The sequence below is a fragment of the Natator depressus genome, chromosome 27 (assembly GCF_965152275.1).
Source record: "Natator depressus isolate rNatDep1 chromosome 27, rNatDep2.hap1, whole genome shotgun sequence".
NCBI lineage: Eukaryota > Metazoa > Chordata > Testudines > Cheloniidae > Natator > Natator depressus.
Window position 1 is genome coordinate 3,195,751 of NC_134260.1, and position 18,428 is coordinate 3,214,178.

The 18,428-nt window shown below is 44.4% G+C and overlaps 1 protein-coding gene across 3 annotated transcripts in view; it reads left to right on the top strand.

Annotated features, from left to right (window-relative positions):
* NSF (N-ethylmaleimide sensitive factor, vesicle fusing ATPase) overlaps positions 1-12,303 on the top strand; it is a 181,488-nt gene extending 169,185 nt beyond the window's left edge. For 2 of the 3 annotated variants that reach the window (XM_074940979.1, XM_074940982.1), the window contains exons 18-21: positions 874-1,008; positions 1,947-2,060; positions 9,179-9,234; positions 10,587-12,302. In XM_074940979.1, coding sequence (XP_074797080.1) covers positions 874-1,008; positions 1,947-2,060; positions 9,179-9,234; positions 10,587-10,602 — 321 coding nt within the window. In that variant the 3' untranslated portion in view covers positions 10,603-12,302. Of the gene's footprint in view, positions 1-873; positions 1,009-1,946; positions 2,061-9,178; positions 9,235-10,586 lie in introns of all 3 variants that reach the window. The other variant, XM_074940980.1, reaches the window with a different exon arrangement.
* Positions 12,304-18,428: the final 6,125 nt, after the last annotated feature.

An 18,428-nucleotide genomic window follows, 5' to 3' on the forward strand; every position in this document is an offset into this window, starting at 1 on the left:
AGAACTATGTATGGTAGAGTGAGGAGATGCCCCGGGTGTGCCAGACTGACTCCTTCCTCTCTGCTACTCAGATCATTTTCATCAGAATTTAAGCTTCTGTGTTGACTTAAAAAAATAAGGACAGGTTTCAGAGTAACAGCCGTGTTTGTATTCGCAAAAAGAAAAGTCTCTAAGGTGCCACAAGTACTCCTTTTCTTTTTAAAAAAATAATAATCAGGTTTCTGTCCTTCCTGGTTGTGGAAAATGCTACTTCAGAACATAATCCAACGAAGTACTGTCGTCTTATCCTTGTCTCCAGCAACAGTAGCTGGGGGTGTGGGGGAGGGTGGAGCTCTGCCAGCTTCTGGCCTTTTTACATTGACCCAGTGGTAAAAATGCTGAAAGGGGCTTGAACTTTTTATACTAGGTTTCACAACAGTCATCACAGCCACAGCATCATCAGCTAGAAACTATAGCTCCCAGAGGTGTAAGTGCCCTAATTCAGCTCAGTGAGTGTTAACTCTGAACCCTAATGATACTCAGATGTTACCAATGGTCATTTTAGCAGAAAAGTTACTATATGCAGGCTTTATGGATGGAGCTTAACAAAACATCTTTATTGGTCTTTTCTGATTCTGATGGGCAGGAAGGATTCTGATTTCCTTAGCCTTATTCTTCGATATTGTCTTGTTAAAGATTTATGCTGGTGACTTCCACTATTTTCAATCTGATATCTCTCGTTTTTCAATCTGTTAGAGAGATGTTGTAGGGGCTTTAAGCAGCATTTCTCACCATTTGCCTCCTTTCTTTTCCCTGCACTTGACCTAATCTCCCCAAGGGTGACGCCTGTGCTTTCCTTTTTTTCTTGACATTTATTCCTTCTTATATGGGCAGGGTCGCAAGCTTTTAATCATTGGAACCACCAGCCGTAAAGATGTCCTGCAGGAAATGGAAATGCTAGATGCTTTCAGCACCACCATTCATGTACCCAGTATTGCGACAGGAGAGCAGCTGATGGAGGCCTTGGAGGTAAGGAGACCCTCTGAATGTCAAGACGGCTGAGAGACCACCTGAGTGACTGTTAGTGTGAGTAATGTCCCATGCAATAGAGCACTTGATGAATGGAATCAAAAGGTGTCCGTGGGGAGTGCGATAGGGCTCCATTTTGAAATAGTGACCTGCTTTACTCTATTGGGCCAACACCAGCTATCCGGTGTCACTGAATGACATGTTCCCAAAGCAAGGAAAGCAGGAGGCAGACAAAGGGAGAGGAAAAACACGGAGAGGGTATGACTTCTTTTTTCTGCTGGCTGGAAACGGTTCCGAGGGCATAGAAGAGAGAGAGCAGAGTTGTCCTCAAAACACTTTAAATTTGAATTCATGGGGCCCAATCCTGTGAGGCACTGAATTCCCATTGAGTTGACTGATGGGGGCTAAGAAAGCTCAGCACGTCAGGAGATGCTTGGCCTCCCACAGGTCAAGCCCATGGCCGGCTTCTGCTCCAAACAGCAGTGTGGAGTTTGTAGCAGGTGATGTAAATGCTTATTAGACTGTTAGTACAGCCTTCAAAGTGGCACTCCACAAGGGTAACTAAAATACTGTTAGTATTTTCATCATCATCATCCTCGCAAAGGGTAGTTCACGTCTGGTAATTTTTACGAGAGTTTTGCGAGGTTGCTCCAGCACACATCACTGTGTTCCTCATAGACTCTGTCATTTGGGGAAGACTAGCCTAGGATAGCAGACTCAGAAAGTAAATCGATGGAAGGTTGGCTCTGTATGATATTGTTGATAACAGCTATGCCATAAAAGTATCCTGGTCTGACTGTTCCTACAGTATCTCCAGGCAGTCACTCTTAACTGTTTCCAAGACTAAGCTAAGGACTGTTTTCTAATTCTGCACTCACCAGTGTGGCTGGCACAGTTGCCCTTCTAATGCTGCTGGCTGTCTCCTGGTTTCCTTCCAGCTTCTTGGTAACTTCAAAGATAACGAGCGCAGCACCATTGCACATCATGTCAAAGGGAAGAAAGTGTGGATCGGAATCAAGAAGCTCCTGATGTTGATCGAGATGTCATTGCAAGTAAGAGGCTTTTTGCTTCAGGGGTGTACGAGAGGGACTAAACATCGTTGAAAGCACCTTTTGGCCCACAGACCCTTGCCTCTGTTAAATTGGGAGCCCTGTATTGCGTCTGCTGTGGCTTGAACATGTTACATTTCCAAAAAGGCAACAGTATTACTTGCAGATTTCCCTACAGCAGTTTTCAGCTCCGGTCAGTAGAGAGAGCACCATGTCTCAGTCCATTGAGAGATCTGTAAAAAATAGAGTGCCCATGAGTTGTATGAAGTTAGTCTTCAGAGAAGCATGTCTGCAGACCAGGGGATCTGGGCTGACTTACCTTTCATGAATTGCCTTCTCAAGCACAAGTGATCAGTTAAGATTGCAGATAGCGATAATTGAGGATTTTGTTATGAAAAAGTTTCCTGTGCAGGTGTAGTGGCTCTTTCCCTGAAAGAAGATAAATCTGTCAAGCTGTTCAGCTGCTCTCTTCATTTTCCACTGTCAGCACTTTAAAGAAAAGAATTGCCTAGGGTAGAAATACGTAGCTCTTAGCCCCTCACCGTTGCATCTCCTGTGCCTGCAAGCTAGCCATCAGGCACATGCTCCACTGTGTATGTGAGCTAAAAAAGTGTGTGTGTAGCATTTGGGCCTAATCCTCAATGGCTGACATTTCAGAGCCCTTCTACATTTGAACCCTTCTCTCCCATTCTCCCCTTTTTTTCATCAAATGGATTTGGTGCAGCTGAATGTACTGTCTTTAAATCTTTCTATGAGATGCTGAGCACAAGTGAAGAAGCATATAGTTTAGCAGCATATGAGTCATGTATCCCCCGCTGTTCACTATTCACAATTCTGTTAAAACTTGCACAGCACTGAGGATCTGCTCTAACTAGATGTCACCTGAGGGAATAAAGTCATTTATCTAGATTACTTTTTCCTCTCTTTCCCTTGACTTTTAATTCCATACCTACAGGCAAGTCAGTAAGTCACTGCTCACACGCATTAAATGTGTTTAATGGGCTCAGGCCTGCAAGGATACAGTTACAGCCCATTTTACTTAAAATCTTGACAATAGATGCCTCTCTAACCACCTTCTGAGACAGGGAAATGACTTTGGTTAGATTGTGACCTTGAACATTGATGCTTTTAAAACTCCAGGATTAAAAATGTGCAGAGTAAGGGCAGTTCTGAGATGGGGGAGTGGGAATCAAATTGCACCAGCTTTTCCCCACTGCTACATACCAACATGGTGAGTGGCGTCACGAGGGGGTAGGGTGTTTTTCCCCTTGGTAAACAGGCTGCTGTTCTGGAATGTTTCAGAAGAATGTTGTTGCTTACAATCCAAGTGCATGTTCAATCATTTAAAGTGATTTTGTTTAAGAAGGTGGTCATTTTGTAGATGATCTGAATCCCTGACAGACCAACCTGAGGGAAAGTAGGCAGCATTTTAACTTCGGTTCAAATCATTTTGAATACATTAAATAGAGAGGTGGATAAATGAGAGCAAATTGGAGCTTATATAGATGTTGGGTGTGCACTTGCTTGGTAGCAATGTGATCCATGGCCATTAATTAAAGTAATTTGAATTCTGCCTAGCTCCTTTATATTCAGTCTCCCACACACTTGATATCTCTGAATTGTAAAAAGTCATCGCTTTTCACGCAAGTCTCAGATGCACTTTGTTGCCATAGATACAGGAAAAAATTCACACGTTCACAACTGATAAGAGAAAGTTCATTATGCTGCTCTGGCCTAGCTTCCTACATGGCCAAAGTCATGGAATTTCACTAAGTGAAGTGACGCCTCAAGGCCAGACCTTCTGGGTGAGCTTGAATGTGTCTTTTAGATAGACATCTAATCCTGAATTAAAGACTCCAAGTGATGGTGAATCCACCACATGCCTAGGTATTTTGTTCTCACGGTTAATTACCCTCACTGTTAAAAATGTACACCTTATTTCTAGTCTGAATTTGTCCAGCTTCAGTTTCCAGTCACTGGATCTAGTTATGCCTGTGTCTGCTAGAACCCTGTGACTGGAAATCTTCTCCCCATTCAGGTACCTCTTAACCTTCTCGTGGATAAACCAAATAGATTGAACTGCTTCAGTCTCTTCCTGTAAGCCAAGTTTTTAAAATCTTGAGTCATACTTATAGTGCTTTTCTGACCCCTTTCCAACTTGTCCACATTCTTTTTGAAGCGTGGACATCAGAATTGGACTCAGTATAGAGTTGTGGTCTCACCAGTGCTGTGTATACAGTGTTGGTGTCACTCCCCCCTCTTGCTTCATATTCCACTGCTTATACATCCAAGGATTGTTTGCTTTCTCAGCCACTGTTGTACCGTGAGCTCATGTTCAGGTGGTTATCCTTTGATCTTTAAGTTCTTTTCTTTTCTGAGTTGCTGCTTTCACAAACACTCCTTTGTCCTGTACATGTAACCTACATTCTTGCTTCCTAGATATGTGGCCTTATAGTTGGCTTGGATCAAAATGTATTTTGTTCAAGTGAGCCCTGCTTACTAAACGATCCACATTGCTCTGTATAAGTGACCTGTCTGTATGATTTTTAATACTCCACCAGTTTCTGAGTCATATGCAAACTTTATCAGTAATGATATATTTTTTCCAGATCATTGATAAAGGCATTAAGTGGTATTGGACCACGAATACAGGGCTGTGGGACCCCATTAGAAATACTCTCATTGCTGACCATTTACAATTAGTTTTTTAGATCTACAAGTTTTTAATCAATTTAATATATACTGCATTGATCTTGCATATTACTATTTCTTAATCAAAATGTTGTGCAGGACTAAGTCAAGTACCTTACAGATGTCATATATCAGTTATCTTTGTCTACAGACCTTGTAATCTCATCAAAATACTATATCAAGTTTGTTTTACAAGACATGTTTTCTATAAAACCATGTTGGTTGGCATTAATTATGCTTCCATTATTTAATTTATTAACTGTGCAGGATCAATGTCAGTCTAACCAACCCCTAGTTATCCAGATCATCCTATTTACCCTTTAAATAATGACACAACAGTAGTTGGTTTTCTTTTTCTAGTCCTCTGGAATATCCTCAACATTCCAAGATTTGTTAATCAACATTGGTGGCTCTGACCAACGGAGCCAATTCTTTTAAAATTCTTGGGTGCAACCCTTCCCGCAGATTTAAAAATAGTCAAGTGTGGTAGTTGCTGTTTAATATTCTACCTAGTTACTGTTCTCATAGAAAATATTTTGTTATCACTGTGAGATATGAATATATCATTCAGCTCCTTTCCAAATGTGGAACAGAAATAGCGATTGAACATGTCTGACTTTTCTTCATTGTTTACAATTTTACCATCCTTGTCTAGTATCAGACTTATACCATTGCTAGGATTTATTTTGTTCCTGATATATTTTTACAAAATCCCTCTTATTGTCCCCAGTCCTACTGCTCAGGTTTTTTACTCATACCTTTAGCTTCCTTGATCAGTAGTCTGCATTTCATTACTGCTAATTTATAGTCATTGTCATCAACTTCCCTCTCTTTCCATTTGTTGCATTTTGTTTTTTTCATAAACCTGGAATCAATAGAAGATTTTCTTTAACTATAGGAACATAAAACATACAATAAAGGAACTTTTTGCAATAGTTTCCCTTATGGCACTCCTGTGCTCTTCAGATTGAATATTATCCTCTATCTATCCAGGTGTCTGTCAAGAGGCCAGTGAGCATATTGCAGCTAGCCCTCCTTTTGTGTTTATTTTGCTAAGCGTAGGTCTGAGTGCTCCCTTCAAATAGAATATGTGATCTCTAGTTCCAAAATTACAGCATTTGTAAACTTTGGACTCTCCCTGTGGAGTATTTGTAGTACTAGCCCCTATACTTCACCAATCTCCCTGAAGACTGCAGAATAAACAACTGAATATGGAGCTTATATTCAAACTGTGTGAGATGCAATAAAATGTAAATAAAACATTAGGAAACTGCAATCTCTGATTTCCAAATGGTTATAACTCAAACTCCTCCTACTTGGGCGGAACGTAAGAAACAAAGCCTCTCCCCTGTCTTCATAATAAATCAGAAGTCTAGCCTTCATTTCTCAGTCCCAAGCTGTGTTCAGTCTTCATGTCTGAGACTGCTGAGTGTCTTAGTTTTGTTCATTTTCCTGTTATGATCGCCTGGAGAGTGCATTTCCTGTTTCCTATGGGACTTCTTTCATAGAACCATAGGCTTAGAAGGGACCGCAAAGGTCGTCTAGTCTAACCCCCTGCCAAGATGCAGGATTTGTTGTGTCTAAACCATCCAAGACAGATGGCTATCCAGCCTCCTTTCGAAAACCTCTGGTGAAGGAGCTTCCACAACTTCTCCAGGCAATTTGTTCCATTATCCTACTGTTCTTACAGGGAGGACGTTTTTCCTGAGATTTAATCTAAATCTACCGTGCTGGAGTTTGACCCCATTGCCTCTTGTCCTGCCTCTGTGGCAAGAGGGAGCAACTTTTCTCCATCTTTTTTAGGGCAGCCTTTCAATAATTTGAAGACCGCAATCGTGACCCCCCCCTAAATCTCCTCTTTTCCAAAGCAAACATACCCCATTCCTTCAGCCTTTGTCGCTCACCTCTGGATCCTTTCCGGTTTCTCTACATCCTTTTTATACATTTTTGACCAAAGTGGGACACAGTACTCAGCTGAGGCCTAACCAGCGCTGAGTAGATCGGTACTATCACCTCCTGTGACTTGCATGCTATGCCTCTGTTAATGCAGCCCAAAATTGTATTTGTTTTTTTTGCAACAGTTTTAATTGTTGACTCAGGTCGAGGCTGTGATCCACCACAACTCCCAAATCCTTTTCAGCTGTGCTGCTGCCAAGCCACTTATCCCCCAGTCTGCATTTGTGCGTTTGGTTTTTCTTCCCTAAGTATAGTACCTTACATGTGTCTTTGTTGAATTTCATTTTGTCGTCTGGTTTCAGAGTGGTAGCCGTGTTAGTCTGTATCAGCAAAAAGAACGAGGAGTACTTGTCGCACCTTAGAGACTAACAAATTTATTTGCGCATAAGCTTTCGTGGGCTAAAACCCACTTCATCAGATGCATGCAGTGGAAAATACAGTAGGAAGATATATATACACAGAGAACATGAAAAAATGGGTATTGCCATATCAACTATAATGAGATTAATCAATTAAGGTGGGCTATTATCAGCAGGAGAAAAAAAACTTTTGTAGTGATAATCAGGATGGCCCATTTCAAACAGTTGAGAAGAAGGTGTGAGTAACAGTAGGGGAAAAATTAGCATGGGGAAATAGTTTTTACTTTGTGTAATGGCCCATCCACTCCTAGTCTTTATTCAAGCCTAATTTAATGGTGTCCAGTTTGCACATTAATTAATTTCTGCAGTTTCTCATTGGAGCCTGTTTTTGAAGTTTTTTTGTTGGAGTATTGCAACTTTTAGGTCTCTAATTGAGTATCCAGGGAGGTTGATGTGTTCTCATATTGGTTTTTGAATGTTATAATTCTTGACATCTGTTTTGTGTCCATTTATTCTTTTTCATAGAGAATGTCTGGTTTGGCCAATGTACATGGCAGAGGGGCATTGCTGGCACATGGTGGCATATATCACGTTGGTAGATGTGCAGGTGAACGAGCCTCTTATGGTGTGGCTGATGTGATTAGGTCCTGTGATGGTGTCCCTTGAATAGATATGAGGACAGAGTTGGCAACGGGCTTTGTTGCAAGGATAGGTTCCTGGGTTAGTGTTTTTGTTGTGTGGTGTGTGGTTGCTGGTGAATATTTGCTTCAGGTTGGGGGGCTGTCTGTAAGCGAGGACTGGTCTGTCTCCCAAGATCTGTGAGAGTGAGGAATCATCCTTCAGGATAGGTTGTAGATCCTTGATGCGCTGGAGACGTTTTAGTTGGGGCCTGAAGGTGATGGCTAGTGGCGTTCTGTTACTTTCTTTGTTGGGCCTGTCCTGGAGTAGATGACTCCTGTGTATTCTTCTGGCTCTCTCAGTCTGTTTCTTCACTTCAGCAGGTGGGTGTTTTAGTTGTAAGAATACTTGATAGAGATCTTGTAGGTATTTGTCTCTGACTGAGGGATAGAAGCAAATGTGGTTGTATCTTAGAGCTTGGCTGTAGACAACGGATCGTGTGGTGTGGTCTGAAGGAAAGCTGTAGGCATGTAGGTAAGTATCGTGGTCAGTAGGTTTCCGGTATAGGGTGGTGGTTATGTGACCATTGCTTATTAGTACTGTAGTGTCCAGGAAGTGGATCTCTTGTGTGGACTAGTCCAGGCTGAGGTTGATAGTGGGATGGAAATTGTTGAAATCATGGTGGAATTCCTCAAGGGCTTCTTTTCCATGGATCCAGATGATGAAGATGTCATAAATGTAGCGCAAGTAGAGTAGGGGCATTAGGGGAAGAGAGTTGAGGAAGGGTTGTTCTAAGTCAGCCATAAAAATGTTGGTATACTGTGGGGCCATGCAGGTACCCATAGCAGTGCCGCTGACTTGAAGGTATACATTGTCCCCGAATGTGAAATAGTTGTGGGTGAGGACAAAGTTCAGCCACCAGGTTTGCCGTGACATTATTGGGGATACTGTTCCTGGTGGCTTGTAATCCATCTTTGTATGTGTGTTGTCTGTAGCCCAGTTCTTCAATTTATCAAGATCCCTTTGAATTTTAGCTCTCTCCTCCAAAGTGTCTGTCGCGCACCCCCGCCCCAGCTTTGTGTCATCTACAACTTTGATCAGTGTGGTCTCTATTTCAACATCCAGGTCGTTAATAAGGATATTAAACAACAAAGGACCCAGAACAGAATCCTGTGGAACCCTACTTGAGACCTCCCTCCAATCTGACATCATTCCATTAATAGTTACTCTTCATTTGCAGTTGTTTAACCAATTATGTATCCACTTAATGGCAGTTCTACTGAGCCCACATTTCTCCAGTTTATTTATGAGACTATCATGTGGGACTGTGTCAAAAGCCTGCTGAAGTCTGGGTATATTATATCCACCACATTCCTTCTATCCACCAAATCAGTTATCCTGTCAAAGAAGGAAATCAAGCTGGTTTGGCATGACTTGTTCTTGGTAAATCCATTCTAGCTGCTAGTGACCACTCCTTCATTTTTGTTTTGTGTCTAGATGGATCCTGATTATCGTGTGAGAAAGTTCCTGGCACTCCTAAGAGAAGAAGGGGTGTAAGTACTAGTAATATTTTAAAGGCTGATCCAGGACCCAACTCTGCTCTCTGATGCATGGGTGCCACTCCCCCTGACATCGGAGGAATTGCAGCAGAGTGTCTGACAGCAGTATTGGGTTCTGGGGTTGTAATAGCTCTTTTAAATTCCATTTTGAACCTGCCCTTCCTACTCTAGTATCATTCTGTTCCCCTGTGACTCTCCAAAGCTATTAGGGACCCAAAGCATATCTGAATTCTCTGCCTTGAATATCCGGGGGAGGCGTTAAACTTGTGCCTGATCTGCTGTCTCTAACGAGATTACATCAGGAGTAGCTTCACTGTAGCCAGTGGAGTTAAACCCTGTGACATCAGAATCGGGCCCTTTGCCTGTTGGCTCTACTGTTTATTTTTCTCTGTGTCCTGCTTTGTCAGCCTTCCCTGTCCCTGTGCAAAGGACCCATCACACTCCTGTTGAACTGGACCTACAGTCAGGCCCCCACTGGCAGCATCATTTCACAGATGCCTGCTCTCCAGTGCATGCACTGGACTCTCTGGGGCAGTGTTCCCTCGTTTTTTATGCCCATGTGCGGAATGAATTTTGTTATGTGCACCAATATGGAGGTTGATGTGTGGTGGGGCCGAGGGGTTCAGAGTGTGGGAGGGGGCTCAGGGCTGGGGCAGAGGGTTGGAGTGCGGGGGGGTGAGGGGTCTGGCCGGGGGTGCGGTCTCTGGGATGGGACTAGGGACGAGGGGATTGGGGTGCAGTGGCAGGTGGCTCAGAGCTAGGGCAGAGGGTTGGGGTGTGCGGGGATGAGGGCTCTGGCTGGGGGTGCAGGTTTTGGGGTGGGACTGGGGATGAGGGGTTTGGGGTGTGGGAGGGGACTCAAGGCTGGGGCAGAGGGTTGTGGGGTGGTTGTGGGCTCTGGGCTGGGGCCAGGGATGAGGGGTTTGGGGTGAAAGCTGCCCCAGGGCTATGGTGAGAGGACTCTGCGCAGTCCTCTCTCACCGCAGCAGCTTGGGGCCAGGTGAGAGGTGCCTTTCCCCGGCTGTGGCAGCTCCAGCGGGCCTGGGCTGGGCCGGGTTGGGCTGGGCCGGGGGGTGGGGGGATACCCTCCCTGGCAGCTCAGGCAGGGCTGGACTGGGCTGAGGGAGGGGCTGCTCTCCCCAGCAGCTCGGGCAGGGCTGGACTGGGCCAAGGGAGGGGCTCCTCTCCCCACCTGCGCAGCCCTTGAGACCCTGCTGCGCAGCTGACAGGGAACGTCGGGTGGGAGGTGGCAGGTTGCAGATGTGTCTTCTGTCTGCATATGCTGTGTATGGGTCTCGGTGTCTTCAGAGAGACAAGCTTTGTGGCGGTTGTGGTCTGTTTTTCAGTAGTGTGCTCGACTGAGTGGAGATGGACTGTGTGCAGAGCTCAGTGGCTGGAGAAATGACCAAGCTGGAGAATACACTGGGATCTGTGTTCTTCTGTTCATCACACTGGACAAAGTGAAATGTTCATCTACCTTCAACATCCCACTTGGAATTTGCATGTTTAGCGAAATAAAATATCCCTTCTTTGCTCTTAAATATTCTGGTGTCTTGTGGAATGGTCAGTCTCCTTTAGAATACCTTGCTTCTGTTTCTGTGCACACTAAAGTACGTTCTCACTGTTTTATCATGGAGGAAGTGTCCAATGAATTATGAAGCTAACACTTGTGTCCAGCATTAAATTAATACCACAACATGGCACCTTTTCTGTACAAAAGTTCTACTTCTAACCTACAATGGTGTAGTCTGCAGCTGTGTTGCAGTGTGTTTGTGATATCATCATTGTGATGGAGAATGCTCTCCTGTACAGTTGTCTGTTGTCATGTGACCCAGTGGGATTGGCTGTTGAGCCTGTGATGTCACTTCCCCATCCTGCCTGATACGGTGACGGATAGCCAGAGCTAGCTTGTCTGTGCGGATTCCAAACACGCGGCAGTGTAGTCATTGCCTCGGACAGCAAAGCGCAGTAATATAGCGGCTGCGGCCCACTTTGACATGCACTCGGTTGGCGGCCCAATGGGGCTACAGCAGTAGTGACTGCGGCTGGCAGAGGGCGGCAACGGGCAGAGTTGGGTTCCTTCCCTAGCTAGATACGCGCACAACAATCATTTCTGTAAAGCTTTGAAGAATTTTTTTAATTTTCTCACTTAAGCATCTTGTTTTCATAATGTCAGTTGAGAACCTAAATTTTATTAAAATGTGGGTGGTATTGAAGCCAGAACTGGCATTAACCAGTATAACTAATCCTGCTTTCCTGATGAGCTGCTGAGGGTTGGAAAAAATGATCTTTCCTCTCATCCTTTGAAAGGTAGGTATCCAAGTTCTTTTTCCTGAGTTCTCCAGGTTCTGCAGGACCCCTTGTGTTGCCAGGGCAGGCTCGGTTTCCATTCTTGCACTGTGGTAAAGCAGTGTACCAAATTTTGGCTGCAAAGCACCTGCATGATACACTTTTACTGATAACTGAGTGAGAATTCTCTTCCCTCGTCAATGAGCTCAGCCCGTATTTTAACAAAGTGCATGGAGCATGCGGCTATATTTTCCCCACCCGTGACAGGGAGAGGCAAACAATCAAAGCCATTTGCAGGAACATAAAGCCCGTGTGGCTTCACAAGCTGCCTACGCATACTGCCAAAGGCTAGCAACTCAGACTCCCCTAGGCGTTTGGGAGCAACCTCCTTCTCTGCGAATGACCTTTGGCCCTGTGGCTGAAGGCAGACCATTCTCTAGACCCTGCTGTGTACTTGAACTTGGTCATGTGTTTTAGCCATTTAACTTACCTCCTTGATTTTTTCTTCTTTTGGTCAGTGCTGCTGTACTGTGATTTTGTGAGTCCCAGTGACCAGTATGCACCCTCCTATATTTGTGTATGATCTTGCGACTTTCATTTGTCCCCTTTTTCCCCCCCAAATCCCAGTGAAAGCGGCACACAATGTATTAATTTATGTCTCAGATTAAATGATGTAAACATTTATTGTGGTTTTTTGTCCAAAGAGATATTGAGAAACATAAATATTATATGGTTTAAATGTAAATCATGGATGCAATAAAAAGAACATACTTGGAATGACTTAGGAGGCTGAATTGTCCTTGGGAGATGGATGTGTTGGTGGCGGGAGCTGATACATATTGAGAACTGGATATATTGGATGCATCCAGGCACAGGCCTCAAACTGCTGTTTCTGGGGTCTTACTTTAAGAAACAGCTTTGGAGATCTTTAGAAGCAAAGCTCAGGTTTTTGCAGTAGTTCCCATACCGGTTACAGGGCATGATAAAATGGATTTTATGTGCAAAGAGAAAAACAGATCAAGGCCAAGATTTTCAAAAGTGAATAATCTTTTGATGCCCAGTATTTTGCTGCCCAACTTGAGACACTATGAAGGGTCCTGATCTTCAGAAAGCCTGGGCATGACCCCTCTGAGCATCAGGTCCCTTTAAGGCATCTCAGGTCACACTTTGGAAAATCTTGGCCGAAATCATTAACTCTTTGACTATGGGCCCACATGAACCACCCAAGGCTGCATTTCCGCCGTAGAATATTAAATACTGAACTGTTAAGCAAATGGGTTTTATTCTAGCATCCTGTGTAACTCTCATGCCACAACACAAGCAGGTTCAGAAGCCAAAGGACTGGTCTAGCCATTTGATGCTATAATGGCGTGAGAGAAAAGGTATTTATTTGGTTTGCAGCACATGTATTGGCCATTAATAGGATTCTGCTTGATCTAGTGTTCAGAAATTGGTGTGTGTATTCTGAAGGCATTTGGTAAGTTTCTTGTTCTCCGACCATCCCTGCTGGACTAATGGTAAAAGTTCGGCTAGGCAGACAATGTAGTTCTCCCTACAGTATTTCAGCTTTGAAAAACCCTAGTAGGCTCCCATTTTGTTACCTTATCCAATCTAATCTCTCTAGTTGTATTCTCTGCCAGATCGTTGCTTGTTGATTTGAATGTTTGGAACAATAATGATTAGCAGACTGGGGCTGTGGAATGATATCAGCAGTTACCCAGATAGAAAGGTTTCAGAGAGGTAGCCGTGTTAGTCTGTATCAGCAAAAACAACGAGGAGTCCTTGTGGCACCTTAGAGACTAACAGGGTTCTAGCCCACAAAAGCTTATGGTCAAATAAATTTGTTAGTCTCTAAGGTGCCACAAGGAATCCTAGAATCTCTGGGTTGGAAGGGACCTCAGGAGGTCATCTAGTCCAAGCCCCTGCTCAAAGCAGGACCAATCCCCAATTTTTGCCCAGATCCCTAAATGGCCCCCTCAAGGATTGAACTCACAACCCTGGGTTTAGCAGGCCGATGCTCAAACTACTGAGCTATCCCTCTCCCCTCCTCATTGTTTTTCCAGATAGAAAGGGTCCACACTCATGTGCATGCTAGATACTGTAACTCATTTCTCATGTTTCAAACACAGAAACAGGGGCAGACTCTAGTCTTTAGTTGCAGTGGTCTAGTGTTTAAAAGGCCAGTGGTTGCCTGTACCTCTCTTCCAACATATACATAGAAACTGGTGGTAAACACTGGAGTAAGTTAGCAGGAAATTCCTTTAGCTAACGGAGTGTTGCTATGAAGTCCAGAGTCACTTTAGGTGTGTGTATACACATCAGTGTAAGCCTAGGGCTAGTGGGACCCAAGTCAGAGAACCCTGGGCTTGAGCATCTACACTGTATTTTAAACCTAGGTTAAGGATTTTCTCACCAATGTTCGAACCTAGGACTGTGGCATCCACATCACAGTGCAGAGACCCAAGTCATGGTAACCCTATCCCAGAGTGACGGGCACCCCCCAATGTCAACACGCTAGCCCTACTTACATGTTGCACTGTGGAAAAACTCACTGCCCACCCCGTTTCCTAACTGTAACGGTGGGTGCCGATCAGGAGCATGTGAGTACACAAACTGCAGAATCACAGAGCTGCTGCACCCTGGAGGCAGGGATTAGGGCTCCCCAGGAGGCTGTTAGGAAGTTGGGGGGCTGGCTCCCACTCACTGCTCTCACAGTGCACGCTGCCTGGGAACCTCTGCACATCCAGCCCTATGGGGGGCAGGTTGGGCCCAGGAGCAAGGAACAAAGCGGGGCAGGAGCAAGCGGCTGCCCTGCAGGGAGGAGGAGCAGCAGAGCTTGTGGCTCAGCACGGCAGGGAGGAGGAGAACCCCAACATCCTGGCAGCCAGGAGCCGCCTCCCCCCTGTCAGCTTTGCTCCCTGCTCTGGGCAAGCTTTGCGCAGCAGTGAAGAGGAGCGGGAGCAGGAAACGCTGCCGCAGGAGGCTGCAGTGAGGTTTTGGGGCTGACTCCCACTTGCCCCCCCGACAGTGCATGCTGCCCAGGCATACGCAGCTCCAGGGAGGCCAGAGAGCAGAACAGGGACCAAGCAGCTGCCCTGCTGGGAGGGGGGTGCTCAGCCGGGAACGCTGCTGCTCCTCCCAGCAGGGCAGCTGTGTAGTCCCTGTTCTGCTCTCTGGCCTGCAAGGCCGTCCCAGGGGCTGCGTGTGCAGCGGCGCCTGGCCAGCATGCACCAAAATCTGGCTGTGCTCTTGTGCCCAGGAAGCAGCTCTCTCTCCAAAAAGCTTCTCTGGGTCGGTCTCCAGTGAAAACCCTGCAGGCATCCTGGTAGTGTGTGTGCAGACTGGTTTTCAGCAGACCAAGGGTTAACGCTGATCCGAGCTGCTGACAAAGGAAAGTGTGGCTTCTGTTTGCAACAGACTGCACTATAGATTGTTGGCTTCCAGAGGATTAAGGAAGTTGCCCCAAGGAACTCTGGGATACATCTGGAGGACTTCCAGGACCCGAGTCGAGCTGGGGGCCACGTGCACACAGGAAAGCAATAGGGCTCAGATCCAGCTTAACATGGGCTTGGACCCCAGGTGAACCCAATTGGAGTGTGGATGCAAGGGCGGGGACGGGTAGGCGTGAGCCTGGGCTTATATTGCTCGGCTAGCCCCAGTGGGCCTGTCTACACTACTGTTGGCTTCTTCTGCACACTCGGCTTAAAGGAGTTATTGTGTGTTCTGGCATGTTCTACCTAACAAAGCCAGGAGTGGGTATGTGCTGGTGGGGACCTGTTTGATTTGTGACCGCCAGATCAAACCAGCACCTGTCCGATGTGGGGAAAAAACTGTTTCCCAATTTGAGGTCCCCATGCAATAAAACATTGCTAGAGTTTTTAAAAATGTTATAATACAAAAGGGATTGCAGCCAAGGCAAGACTGTGCTATTTTGGACTTAATTATGGTGGCTAAAGATGTGTTAATCACTGGGCTGAAAGTTGGTGGTTCCCATGGGACCTGATTATATTCAAGGGCAAACACGGAACAGTCCCAGCAAGTAATATATAAACTTGGTGCTTCAATGTGGCTAACTTCCTAAGGCTGAGGAATTTTGAGTGAAATTGATCGAAAGGAAAAATTTAGATAGAAACATGTCAATGAAAATTGGGAGTTGATTAGGTGCCCCAAAAACCACGATTCCACAATCATAAAAGAGGACCAAAGCTCATCCTGGTTCAGTGGGGAAGTGAAGGCAGGAATTAGAAATAAAAACAAAAAAATAACTTCTAATGTACTTTGATGGCTATTAAATATGGAACATTGATAATACAAGCTAAATATTCCTGGGAAGAATCCGTGGCTGGCAGGGCTAAGGGCAGTAAGAGGGAGTTTAAGTAGATTAGGAACTAAAGAAATCCTAGCCATGGTGTTCGCCCATTACTAGATAGAGATGGGAAAGTTGTTGTTGTTGATACAGAGAAGGCGGAAATGTTCAGTAAATCTTTCTGTTCTGTATTTTGTTGTTGTCCTATCACCTGGGGATGATGAAGTACTTCCCGTTCCACTAGTAACTAAGGAGGACATTAGACAACATCTGCTAGGGATAAATATTTTTATATCAACAGGCCTGGATAACTTGCACCCAAAAGTTCCAAAAGAGTTGGTAAAGGAGACATCTAGCTCACAGATGGAGACTTTAATAAATCTTGGAATACTGGGGAAATTCCAGAAGATGGGGAAAGTGCTAATGCTGTGTCAATATTCAAAAAAGTGCAAGCAGGGATGACCCGGTAACCAAAAGCCAGTTATCCTGACATCCTGGATAAAAGGATGGGAAAGTTTTTATATGGGATTCAACTGATAAAGAATGAAAGGCTAGGAATATAATGCCAGTCAACTGGGGTTCCTGGAAAATAGGACTTGTCAGACAAACCTGATTTCGTTCTTTGATGAGTTTACAAGTTTGGTTGATAAAAGGTAACTGCATAGATGTAATATGCTACACGTTTGTAATGCATCTGGGTGGGAACTGCTGCACTTTCTGATTAGGAAATCAGCACTTTAAAATACCATTAAAGCCCACATTAAATGGGTTAGGAACTGGCTAACTGACAGATCTCAAAACATAGCTGTCAATGGGGAACCATAATTAAATGGCGGTGTTTCTAGGGAGGTTTCGCTGGGATTGGCACTAGGCCTGATGCTATTCAACATTTCCATCAGTCATGTGGAAGTGAATACAAAGTCACTGCTTGTTACAATTTGCAGATGACACAAAAATTGCTGAAGTGTAAATGAGAACAGGGCAGTCATGCAGAGCGATCTGGATTTCATGGTAAACTGGGCCCATTCGAACAAGATGCACTTTAATACAACCAAATATAAAGTCACACATCTAGAAACAAGGAATGCAGGTGCCGCCTACAGAGTGGGGGACTATCCTGGCATGCAGAGACCCTGAAAAGGCCTGGGGGGGGTTTATAGTAGGCAAGCAACTGAACACAAACTCGCAGTGCAATAGTGTGACTAAAAGGGCGAACGTGACCCTCCAGATGGATAAACGGGAGTAGGGAGGTAATTTTCTCTCTCTGTAGGACATTGATGAAACCGATAGTGAAATGCTGTCAAGTTGTGGTGTCCACATTCTATAAAGGTTTTTGAAAACTTGATGGGAGTACAGAAAAGAGGCCAAAAAAAAAATTTGATGGCTGTAGAAGATGCCTTACCGTGAGAGCCTTAGAGCTCAACCTGTGTAGTTTATCAAAAAGAAGATGGAGAAAATACCAGGTACTCTGAAGGGTTCCTTAATGCACTGGAGACAGGCAGAACAAGAATCAATGGCTGGAAGCTGAAGCCAGACATTCAGATTAGAAATTAGGCATGCATTTTTAACAATGAGTGTGATTAACACTGGAACAAACCACCAAGTGAAGTGGAAGATTCTCCACTCTTGATGGCTCTAGTCTAAATCAAGACTGGAGGCCTTTCTGGAAAAGACGATTCAACCCACACACGTGTTACTGGGCTCAATACAGGGATATTTAATGGACCGTGACAAACAAGAAGTCAGACTAGATCAGTGGTTCTCAAACTTTTGTACTGGTGACCCCTTTCACATAGCAAGCCTCTGAGTGTGCCCCCCCTTATAAATTAAAAACACTTTTTAATATATTTAACACCATTATAAATGCTGGAGGCAAAGCGGGGTTTGGGGTGGAGGCTGACAGCTCATGACACCCCCTCCCCAGTAATAACCTCGCGACCTCCTGAGGGGTCCTGACCCCCAGTTTGAGAACTCCTAGACTAGATCATCTAATGATCCCTTCTGGCCTTAAACTCTGTGATTCTATTTAATCTAATGCCATTGAGTTCTGTGTAGGATTAAGCTACGCTGGACACCATCAGACGCTGTCTTAATGTTTGTTCATTGTGATATTTCACTGTAGAAAGCTGCTTGTAATCAGCACTATCACTATATGGCAAGTGGTTAGTTTTTAGTCTCTGTTGGTGTTAATTGAGGTGGTGGTGTCTGAATGCACTCACCTGTCCATCAAGAGCACTGACCATTCCTGTGGGTGTCACTGATCTCACCAGGCTCCATAACAAGTGAACAACATGGGCTCTCGAGTGTATCAGTTTAAGTTCATTTACTTTCTCTTTAATGTCTTAACAGGACAACAACAAAAAGCAAGTTGAAATATATTTATCTCCAAATATATATATATATATGTATATATTTATATAATATATAATCTTAGTTAACTCAAAGATATATACATTGTATAATAAATAATGCTTATAAAAAGAGAATTTTCTGAATATAAAATTTAAAAAATCAACAACCTCTACAACTTTGTACAAACTTTGGATACAGCAGGTTGATGGGAAGGATTTTCCAGTCAGTGCTAGAATACTGG